The sequence below is a fragment of the Mytilus californianus genome, unplaced genomic scaffold (genome assembly GCF_021869535.1).
Source record: "Mytilus californianus isolate M0D057914Y unplaced genomic scaffold, xbMytCali1.0.p SCAF_9, whole genome shotgun sequence".
In the NCBI taxonomy this organism is placed as follows: Eukaryota; Metazoa; Mollusca; class Bivalvia; order Mytilida; family Mytilidae; genus Mytilus; species Mytilus californianus.
Window position 1 is genome coordinate 34,753,190 of NW_026262745.1, and position 12,213 is coordinate 34,765,402.

General features: G+C 32.6%; 1 protein-coding gene across 1 annotated transcript in view; it reads left to right on the forward strand.

Moving 5' to 3' along the window:
• The window catches only part of LOC127715660 (WW domain-binding protein 4-like), a 32,234-nt gene that overhangs the window by 15,042 nt on the left and 4,979 nt on the right, over window positions 1-12,213 (forward strand). The window contains exons 3-8 of the mRNA XM_052221823.1: window positions 1,908-1,970; window positions 2,464-2,535; window positions 4,802-4,886; window positions 6,264-6,446; window positions 10,565-10,668; window positions 11,523-11,623. Coding sequence (XP_052077783.1) covers window positions 1,908-1,970; window positions 2,464-2,535; window positions 4,802-4,886; window positions 6,264-6,446; window positions 10,565-10,668; window positions 11,523-11,623 — 608 coding nt within the window. The remainder of the gene's footprint in view (window positions 1-1,907; window positions 1,971-2,463; window positions 2,536-4,801; window positions 4,887-6,263; window positions 6,447-10,564; window positions 10,669-11,522; window positions 11,624-12,213) is intronic.

Below are 12,213 nucleotides of genomic sequence, written 5' to 3' on the forward strand. Positions count from 1 at the left end.
TCATAAAATGTAAGCCATCAATTTTCGTTTGTGCCTTATTTAGGGATATTTTGAGGGGCCTAAAGAAGGGAGGGGGTTTACTGTAGAACCATATGGGATTTTTTTTTAATTTTCAAATGACTATTACTCGAAAACAGTAAGTGATAGACACACACGGTCTTCAGTAATGAGAACAGGACAATAAAATAAATCAAATAAAATATAGGGTGAATTGCGATTCCCACCCCTATAGCTAAACCATATATATTCTTGTATGAGATAATAAAACAATCAAAATGAAAATAATTTGGGGGAGTCCCCGGTGTCACCCCACCCCCTTCTGTTTGATAACTTGTAAACAGTCGAGATCCCTACCCCTAAATCATATATATTCATGGAAGAGACAGTATAACAAATCAAATGAAATATAGGGGGAGTCCCGTGAGTCACTCCACCCCTCCTGTTTGAGAACTTGGAAACGGTTAAGATCCCCACTCCTAAACCATATATGTTCATGTATGGGACAATATAATAAATCAAATGAAATATAGGGGGAGTCCCTGGGGGTCACCACACCCCCTCCTGTTTGAGAACTTGTAAACGGTCGAGATACCCACTCCTAAACTTATATATTCCTGTTCGTCATTTCAAAAAGATTTGAATGACAAACAGGACGGTTAAGATCCCCACCCCTAAACTATATATATTCATGTATGGAACAATATAACAAATGAAATGAAATAATGGGAGGAATCCCTGGAGGTTACCACACCCCCTCCTGTTTGAGAACTTGTAAACGGTCGAGATGCCCACTCCTAAACCCTATTTATTCCTGTTCGTTATTTCAAAAAGATTTGAATGACAAACAGGGTCAATCTCCTAGGCGTTACATATGCATATCACTTTACTAGACCAAACCAATGTGAACTGTTCAATGCCAGGCGACCATGGGAATGACGAATTATTGGAGCTTTGTTTGGGAAACTTCGTCACAGCATCCTGTTACAATTATTTCTTGTTCATTATAAAATTTTATTGATGCTAAAAATGAGTCTAGGTTGATTGGATTTACTTAAAATATTTTTTGAATTATTTCATTTTTGGCTCATTTTTAAAGAAAACATATGAATCTTTCAAGAAGTGTAAAGCCCAAGAATGTTTGACCAACTGTTTTATAATCACCTGTTATTTTATTCCAAACTTGGTATGGAGTGACATCATGGACTTGGGGTGAAGGTGGGGGTAATTTACATTTACTATGGGCAGGTCAGTCAGACCTCACCTTTGATCCCTGTAGTAGTAAACATTTGTCTGATTTGTTTTTCATAATTTTTGCACTGAAGAACCCAAATTCGGTGTTCCTTCCAGGGAAGCAAATCCATTCATACTATTACAAACTCATTCTTCGTCAACTTTTACCACTTATACTGAATGATATATATATGCGTTGCTTTTGAAAACCTTGATAAAATATTAATTAATTTGCCTTAGTAATCATTTCATTAAATAAACAATGTACAATATACGAATGTTTAATGTTTCTTCTTTCAAATCTTAAAAAAAAAATTGAAGCAAGACTGCCACAGTTTTCATAATTACGTTTGCCCTGGTTTTTGGTTAACTGCCTACAGCGCTTACAGTGCTTTGATTTAGTTTAGTATAGTCAGTTTTGTTTGAGACATGAGTATTATTAAAGAATATTATTTTTGGAAGAAAAAAACAAGTCGAAAGCAATAATGGGACAGAGCAGGCTGGGTTGGTGTGGGCTGCTTTCACGGTAATTCAAGTTACCTTTTATGCATCTTCTTCCACCTCAGAGCTATCAGCTCTTTGATTATATAAATGATTGATTACAGTTTTATATACAACATGTACAATGGAACCATTTTTGTATGCTTTTTGATTATGTTTGTTTTTTTTTCTTCCAGAGTGTTGATTTTCATGAAAGAGGCAAAAATCACCAGGAAAATGTCAAAAGAAAGATCAATGAGGTTGGTTTATAATACATTCATTGTTAACTGCAGTCAATACAAGAAACAACCCCAAAAAAACTTTTCTTTGGAAAATTTTATGTCATATATATTGATATACCCTCATGTTTTTGTTTGTAATCATAATTAGACTTATACAAATAGTAAATTTTGATGTTTCCTATTTTTCAGTTCTCTCTTGTTCATATCTGTCATAAAAATTTTAAAAAACTAACAATTTTTTTTCTCAATTAAAATTGAGAATGGAAATGGGGAATGTGTCAAAGAGACAACAACCCGACCACAGAACAGACAACAGCAGAAGACCAATTAACTTGAATATCATTATGCTTTGTAAGACTTCAATTATTTTGACTGTCACTGTTCAAGTTTCTTCAAAGATAAGTATGGAATAAGTCCTATGATGATCTTAAGATACAATACATTTTTTGTTTAAGGATTTCCAGTACAAATTATGAATTTGATGATATCTGGATCTATATTTTTATTTCAGGTTAAAAAGAAAAGTACAGAACAAGCGAAAGAGAAAGCAGAAATGGAAGATGACATGAAACAGATGGAAAAAGTGAATAAGATATTGCGGAAATGATATAGAGTAGAGTTCAAGCAGCTGTTTTGGAAGCAAGAAATTATTTCGCCTCGATATAAAAAAGAAAACTGTTTGAATTTAACAGTATACAAAATACCACATATTTGTGTCCATTTTAGAAAGGAGCCTCATCATTGGCTGTTGTTTTTGATTCATAATAATTGTTTTAGGTCTTTGACAATACAGTATTCGGTCATGTATTGTCCACTGTCTTTTACTCTAATATTAAAATTGCCAGACAGGGGTGTGGATTATAAAATATTATAAGCAAGAAATAAGAGAAAAACCATGCTTCATGACAAATTTCCCCTTTCTTTTCATTGCATTGCATCTATCATCTTAACTCATCTTTTGTGTTTCATACTGCTGCATGCATTTTGTTTTAGCTAAAGGTCCTTCAAACATTAATGTGATAAATAAATTTAACAGTACTTTACTAAAGGATGGCACTGTTTTACTTTAAAAGTCTTATTCTTTTGTTATGTCTATTAAGTACCGAATTTCCACATGCTCTCTCCATATTTGTTTGCAATTTACAGGTTCTTTTCCAATTTCCAGTTAATGGCAAACACTAATTATTTTTGTGGTCGTATATTGGTATGACGTCGTCGTTGTCCGAAGACACATTGGTTTTCGCACTCTAACTTTAGTTTAAGTAAATGGATCTCTATGAAGTTTGACCATAAGGTTCAATACCACAAAAGGAAGGTTTGGATTGATTTTGGGGGTTATGGTACCAACAGTTAAGGAATTAGGGGCCAAAAATAAGCATTTTTGTAACTTCCAGACATAACTTGTGTGTTATTGTATGGATCTCTCTGACATTGTACCACAAGGTTCGATATCACAAAGAGAATGCTGGGTTTGATTTTGGGGGTAATTGCCTCATAATTATAGGAATTAGGGGCCTAAAAAGGGGCAAAAAACAAGCATTTTTCTAGTTTCATGACAATAACTTGTGTGTAAGTGTATGGATCTTTCTGAAATTGTACTGCAAGGTACCATACCACAGAGGGAAGTCTGGGATTGATTTTGGGGGTAGTTGCCCCAAAATTTTAGGAATAAGGGGCAAAAAAGGGGCAAAAAACAAGCATTTTTCTAGTTTCAGGACAATAACTTGTGTGTAAGTGTATGGATCTTTCTGAAATTGTACTGCAAGGTACCATACCACAGAGGGAAGTCTGGGATTGATTTTGGGGGTAATTGCCTCAAAATTTTAGGAATTAGGGGAAAAAAATAAGCATTTTTCTAGTTTCAGGACAATAACTTGTGTGTAAGTGTATGGATCTTTATGAAATTGTACTACAAGGTTTCATATCTCAAAGGGAAAGCTGGGTTTGAGTTTGGGGGTAATTGCCCTAAATGTTTAGGAATTTGGGGCCAAAAAACAAGCATTTTTCTAGTTTCCAGACAATAACTTGTGTTCAAGTGTATGGATCTCTCTGCAATTGTACTGCAAGGTACCATACCACATAGGGAAGGCTGGGATTGAGTTTGGGGGTGATGAATCATAAGGGGGTTCAAAAAATTTGGGGGGGGATTTTTTTTTCTTTAAAATTTTCCATTCTAAATTGGTTATTTCTGATTTATATATAAAAGCAAATAATAATGATATGGTTTGAATAGGTAAATTAAAATTTTTTGAGTTCTTAGACCACATTCATTCTGTGTCAGAAACCTATGCTGTGTCAAATATTTAATCACAATCCAAATTCAGAGCTGTATCAAGCTTGAATATTGTGTCCATACTTGCCCCAACTGTTCAGGGTTCGACCTCTGCGGTCGTATCAAGCTGGGCCCAGTGGAGCATTTCATTTTCAAGTTGTGTTTATGTGATTTTGTTTTATTTTAACATTCATAAAGTGTTTAAGAATCATTGATAAATATTTTCAACTTTATTTGATGATGGAAAACAGGTTTTTCCTTTAAAATACCGCAAACGAACACAAACGACTTGAAATCATGGCAGTTTTACCAGACAATTTCAACCATTGACAATAATGTTTTCCTAAATTCTTGTGACTAAAAGGGTATGGAGATGATGTACTAATACAGAGTATTCAATGATGATTTCGATAGTGTCTGTAGTGAGGTCTTTTAGAGTTTATTAACAAGAAGGGTGATGTTAGAGATAGGAGATGTATTGTTTTTGCAGTAAATTTCCCTCTTATATCTTTAATTTTACTTAATATTGTTTAATTCTTACTTGAGGATTATGTAATAACTGATATTTTGATTACAGGCAGCCATGGAAGCTTTCAAGAAAGATTTGAAGGATAATCCTGAACTTGCAGCAAAATATGGTGTAAAAATTAGAACTGAAGCTGGTAAAATCTCATTTGTATAAGGTAACTGTGGGCGAAATGATAAAACAGTGGTAACATATCAGGTGTTGGTGACCAATCAGACACAAAGTTGGTTAATATCTTTTCACTTGTTGTTAAAATTCAAGATAAAAGGGTTAAGACCTGTCATGTGGAGGTTACTATTGGCGAAATCAAATTTGAAATAATGTCATGGTTACATAGCTGCTGAAATTAAGATTGGAAATCTCCCTTCTGATCGAAATTTTATTTTATACAACAATTTGTCACGGCATCATTAAGGTTATAATGTTTCCATCATGTTGCCAATGAATTTTGCATTAGTGTATTTGTTATTTATTCCATTTGCAAGTTCTATAAAATAACCATGGCGTTAAGTTAGTAATTTAAAAGTTATTGTGGTGTTTAGTTATTTATTTTAAAATTACAGTGGACTTTTTGGCATCTTTCGTTATCTTTTTTTTCTTTTTTTGTAGATATTCATTTGTTATTCTTTCTACAAATATTCTTTGTAGGGTTATCTTAGAAAAAGTTCTCTGCAAGTGAAATATTTCCCAAATGTGTTTGCCTACTTGGTTGCCTCATGTTGAAAAAGAACAATGTTAACTATATTGGAAAGGACTTTGAAAGGGTTAGACTGTTCCCTGTATTTCCTATTGTTAGAAAGTTCCTGATATTTCCTGTTGTTAGAATGTTCCTGATATCCTGTTGTTAGAATGTTCCTAATATTTCTCGTTGACTTGAAAAACACTTGTGATTTACTTATCTTCTGTAAGTTTTGGAATGTTTGGGCAAACTTTTAAAAAGTCTTTTAAATCACATATTGAACAGAAAAAGATGACTCAAAATACTATCTGGTAATAAATATAATTCATGCAAATTGATTGTTTTCTTAAATAGAAGTTAATTCAAACTGTATTTGATATAGTAGTGATAGTTGATAAAGATGTTGGTAATTAATTACTACAATTAAAATTAACTGAGTACGGTAAATATCTTACATGATTTACATTTAGAAATTTAAAGAACTGTGAACTCCATTTTGTTTTCTCTCCTCAATGAAGTAAAAAAAGGAGACTCAGGCATGCTGTTTCCTGTGACAGCATTTCATTATGTTATCAAAGTTACAAAAAGATGAGTCATATCTCAATGTAAACAGTTTATTTGTAAAGAGGTGAAAAAGAGTAAACTGAATTTTCAAATGAGTTTTGTCCCAAATATCTTAAGTTATTATTTTCATTATTATTTGCACATATTTTTTTATGAAAAATACATAAATCTTTTATGTTTTTGATTTTGTTTTAGTTTTGCACTAGAAGTAACCTTTTGTGAATTTGATAGCACAGAGCCTTTTCACCTACTTACTTTTTTTTTTTACAGAAAAGCTAGCAGATAAAGAAGCAAAACGGAAAGAAAGAGAGGCAAAATTGAAAGCAGAGGAGGAAGAGAGAGAGGCAAAATTGAAAGAAGAGGAAGCATTGATGACCAAACTAGCTACGTGTAAATGGTTTGAAGCTAAATCACCTGAAGACTACTCGTACTACTGGAATGTAGAGACTAATGGTAAAATATACTAAATACATATTTTAGAAACCTAGAACATGATTTCAATCTGCATTTTTCGTCTAAGTTACAGAGTTAGAATTTTACTTTACTTTTATGGAATAAACCAGGAGTGAATGAAATTTAGCATAAAATGGAAGATAGAATAGACCTACAATTCTTTTTTGTCATATATATTATAGTTAAGTATTCTACAATATGCTTTTTATACGCCCGTTTACGGGACGTATTATGGTATACTGTTGTCAGCCCGTCCGTCTGTCCTTCTGTCCATTCGTCGTCAACATGTCGTACATTAACTCAAAAGCGCTTTAACCAATTTGCATAAAACTTTGGTGAATTGTTTATATCTATTGACGTGAGGTCCCTTTCGTTTTTTATAAATTTTAGATTTTACGTTTCGAAGTTATGGGGTTTTATTCATTAAACAAGAGGCTCTCAAGAGCCTGAATCACTCACCTGTATTTCAGAGGAGAAGATTTTTAAATGTTAGCAAACTTGATGAACAAATTGTGTAAAATTGTCTTTAAAGAGCAATAACTCCTTAAGGGGTCAATTGACAATTTTGGTCATATTAACTTTTTTGTAGATCTTACTTTGCTGAACATTATTGCTGCTTACAGTTTATATATATCTATAGTAATATTCAAAATAATAACAAAAAACTGCAAAATTTTGTTAAAACTACCTTTGGTCGCAACAACCCAACAATGGGTTGTTCGATTCGTCTGATAATTTCAGAGCTGATAGATCTTGACCAATTAAACAATTTTACCCAATGTCACATTTGCTCTAAAAGATTTAGTTTTTGAGATATAAGCCAAAAACTGCATTTGACCCTTATGTCCTATTTTTAGCCATGGTGGCCATGTTTGTCGATGGATACAAACTTCGGATACAATTTATAAACAAGATACCCTAAGGAACATTTAGTTAAAGTTTGAAGGTAATTGGCCCAGTAGTTTCAGAGGAGAAGATTTTTAAATGTTAGCAAACTTGATGAACAAATTGTGTAAAATTGTCTGTAAAGGGCAAAAACTCCTTAAGGGGTCAGTTGACAATTATGGTCATATTAACTTTTTTGTAGATCTTACTTTGCTGAACATTATTGCTGCTTACAGTTTATATATATCTATAATAATATTCAAAATAATAACAAAAAACTGCAAAATTTTGTTAAAAGTACCAATTCGGTGTCGGCCCCCAACAATGGGTTGTTCGATTTGTCTGAAAATTTCAGGGCCGATAGATCTTGACCAATTAAACAATTTTACCCCATGTCACATTTGCTCTAAAAAAATTAGGTATTGAGATATAAGCCAAAAACTGCATTTGACCCTTATGTTCTATTTTTAGCCACGGCGGCCATGTTTGTCGATGGATACAAACTTCGGATACAATTTATAAACAAGATACCCTAAGGAACATTTAGTTAAAGTTTGAAGGTTATTGGCCCAGTAGTTTCAGAGGAGAAGATTTTTAAATGTTAGCAAACTTGATGAACAAATTATGTAAAATTTACTTTGAAGGGCAAAAACTCCTTAAGGGGTCAATTGACAATTATGGTCATATTAACTTTTTTGTAGATCTTACTTTGCTGAACATTATTGCTGCTTACAGTTTATATATATCTATAATAATATTCAAAATAATAACAAAAAACTGCAAAATTTTGTTAAAAGTACCAATTCGGTGGCAGCAACCCAACAATGGGTTGTTCGATTCGTCTGATAATTTCAGAGCTGATAGATCTTGACCAATTGAACAATTTTACCCCATGTCCGATTTGCTCTAAAAGCTTTTGTTTTTGAGATATAATCCAAAAACTGCATTTGACCCCTATGTTCTATTTTTAGCCATGGCGGCCATGTTTGTCGATGGATCAAAACTTCGGATACAATTTATAAACTAGATGCCCTAAGGAACATTTAGTTAAAGTTTGAAGGTATTTGGCCCAGTAGTTTCAGAGGAGAAGATTTTTGAAATAGTTTACGACGACGACAGACAACGGACGACGATGGACGCCAAGTGATGGCATAAGCTCCCATGGGGCCCTTCGGGCCCTGGTGAGCTTAAAAAGGGGGATTTTCTAGTTTTCAGACAATGACTCAAGACTGCTTTCACCAACTTGCCTGAAATTTTGGTTAATTGTTTATATCTATTGACATGAGCTACCTTTTGATTTTTAAAAATTTTAGATTTTACGTTTCCAAGTTATGGGGTTTTATTCATAAAAAAAGGGTGATTTTCCAGTTTTCGGACAATAACTCAAAAATGCTTCCAGCAGTTCTCATGAAACTTTGATGAATTGTTGATATCTATTGATGTAAGCTCCCTTTAGAATTTTATAAATTTTAGATTTTACATTTCCAAGTTATGGGGTTTTATTCACTAAAAAAGGTGGGATTTTCCAGTTTTCAGACAATGACTCAAAACTGCTTTCAGCAATTCTTATGAAACTTTGGTGAATTGATTATATCTATTGATGTAAGCTCCTTTTAGAATTTTATAAATTTTATTTGTTTATAGTCTTGACAACAGATTTACTAAGTATTGCACAACAGCATAGTGTATTGCACAACAGCAAGAAATCTTTAATTGAATATAAATTCAATTCATATAACCAATTTCAAGTTCTTTGACTACATTTATTCAGAAACATATAATATGTCAAATATTTAATTACAATCCAAATTCAGACCTGTATCAAGCTTGAATATTGTGTCCATTTTTGCCCCAACTGTTCAGGGTTGGACCTCTGCGGGCGTATCCAGCTGCTCTCAGCAAAGCAGTTTTTATTATAGTTTGATATGCTAAAACAATGATTTTTCTGCTGTAACACACTTATATCGCAAGACTTAGGTTTGCTGTTACCACAGTTGTTTACACTAACGATTGTTAAAGGTTGTCATTAGGTTTGCTGTTACCACAGTTGTTTACACCAATGATTGTTAAAGGTTGTCATTAGGTTTGCTGTTACCTCAGTTGTTTACACCAAAGATTGTTAAAGGTTGTCATTAGGTTTGTTGTTACCACAGTTGTTTACACTAACGATTGTTAAAGGTTGTCATTAGGTTTGCTGTTACCACAGTTGTTTACACTAATGATTGTTAAAGGTTGTGATTAGGTTTGCTGTTAACACAGTTGTTTACACCAACAATTGTTAAAGGTTGTGATTAGGTTTGCTGTTAACACAGTTGTTTACACCAACGATTGTTAAAGGTTGTGATTAGGTTTGCTGTTAACACAGTTGTTTACACCAACGATTGTTAAAGGTTATGATTAGGTTTCACACACAAAACAGGTCTCTGTGTTAACATTTTATTTTTATTGCCCCCTGCGCAACGTGTTGCGGAGGACATAGAAATACCGGGCGTCCAGTCTTGTTAGCACTCTCACATGTAAAATTCTTGCAAGATTTTTATGAAACTTATGTCATAGCTTTATATCAGCAATGTCTTGGACGTGTTCGAAAATCAGTGCAGATCAATTATTTTTTAAAAAGTTATGCCCCTTGGAAACATTAACTATATGGAAAATTGCATCGTTAGCACTCTCATGTGTTCAATTATTGTCAGAATTTGATGAAACTTATATCATAGGCTTATATCAGCAATGTCATTGGTGAGTTTGAAAATCAGTGCCAATCAATAATTTTTATCGAGTTATGCCCCTTGGAAAAATTAATTATATGGAAAATTGCCATATGAACTCTCTAATGTGTACAATTCTTGTCAGATTTTTATGAAATTTATATCATAGGTTCATATCAGCAATGTCTTTGACACTTTCGAAAATGAGTTCAGATCAAATATTTTTAACGAGTTATGCCCCTTGGAAATATTAATTATAATGGAAATCACATCGCATTTGCTCTAAAGCCTTTATTTCTCTAAGATATTAATAAAAAGTGTTAAAGAACAACAGTTATTAGTTATTGCCCTTTGTACCTTGGATAGATAGAATATGTGCAAAGCAGGGACATTGGAACTCTGTTCTTGTATATTTTTTTCTATATGGATAAATTTGTGTGCATAGAGGGGTAATGAAGTAATAGTTCTGATAGAGAAATTATTAGATTTATTTGATAAAGTAGCACTTATATAAATGTTTTTCAGAAACAATTTGGGTAGCACCAGAGGAATTTGTCAGTTTAAAAGAACAAAAAGCCCAGGAAGAGAAGGCAAAAGCAGAAGAAGAAAAACAAAAAGCTTCGGAAGAGGTTTGTATTTCCAACTTTAATGGAAATTTATTTCTTACTCAGGTACAAAAAGTAATTTTGAATTTAATACATGGTGCATTCCTTCAACAGATTTTTATTCTAACACAAAGCTACTCGAAAAATTGAGCAAATCCTATAACAACAAATTTATTTCAAACAAAGCTACGGCATTAACTAACAAATTAGTGCCCAACCAAATGAGGTTTAAACATACAGCATGGATATAGATCAAAATGAGGACTAATTTATATCTTGCAAGACAATGTATTGACAAACTGTTTTAACTTAGTTTGACAAAATTGAACCAAACTGACTGCTAATAGTGAATTATTATTCAATATCCTGTTCTTGTAAATGTTTGTAATGGAATAAAAGCATACTTTAAATATTTCAACTTTTACTGTCAAAATTGTAGTTAATGCCACTCTAAATTTATGTTTCAGGAAGCTTAATGAAATAAAACTAAAGAAACAATGTTAAAATAAGAAAACCATTAGCTATAAAAAAAAAATATATAAAAATAAGGAGATGTGGTATGATTGCCAATGAGACAACTATCCACCAGAGCTCAAATGCAGTGGATTTTAGCAATTATAGGCCACAGTACAGCCTTCAACAATGAGAAAAATCCATATCTTATAATCGCCTATTAAGGGTCGATATGAAAAATGTGAAGCAATTCATACAAGAAAACTGATGGCCTAATTTATAACCAACCAATTTAAGAAAAAAAAAATGGGACAGACATGAACCAACAAGTTCAGTTTTTAACATGTTCAACAATGACATGTCTTGAAACTTTAAAATTCTTTAAAATGATCAAAAATCTATTTTGAAAGGTTATTTAATTTCAGCAAGATCCAGATGAAGATGAAAGTGATCCTGGAGTTACAGTGGGGCCACTTCCTAGAGTACCCCAGTCAGCTTATGGTAGATGGCAAACAGTTGCTCATCAGTGAGTGTACAATTTGTTTGTTTCAATCATTCTCTGTTTGTGAGGAGAAAAATATGTACGAAATGTATAAAGTGTAGGAATATTTTAAAGACAATTATTCAATGGGGTACTTAAACAAGTCCACTTTTAAGTGTTTTTAGCTATTATTTTGAAAAGTATAATAGAAAGAGTGACTCTTTAAATAGCAAAATTGATGAGCAAGACAAGATCCACAAATAAGTGAACTAAGCCGAAATTGTCAGTCAACTCCTTATTGGAGTTATTGCCCTTTGATGACGATTTTTCCTGATTTTTTGTATATTTGCCTAATATCTTAAAACTATAATAGATAGATAAAAACTTCTATAAGCAAAAATGATAAGCAAGACAAGATCTACAGTTAAGGCTAATTGTTTATATGGAGTAAATGCTCTTTAATGACAATTTTTACCCATTTTTAGTGTTTTTGCCTATTATCTTGAAAACTATAATAGATAGATAGACACTTTAGTTAGCAAAAATGATCAGCATGAAAAGATCTACTAGTAAGTCAAATGGCAGATATCGTTAGTTGACTTCTTATTTGTTTAATAGCAAAAATTATCAAAAAG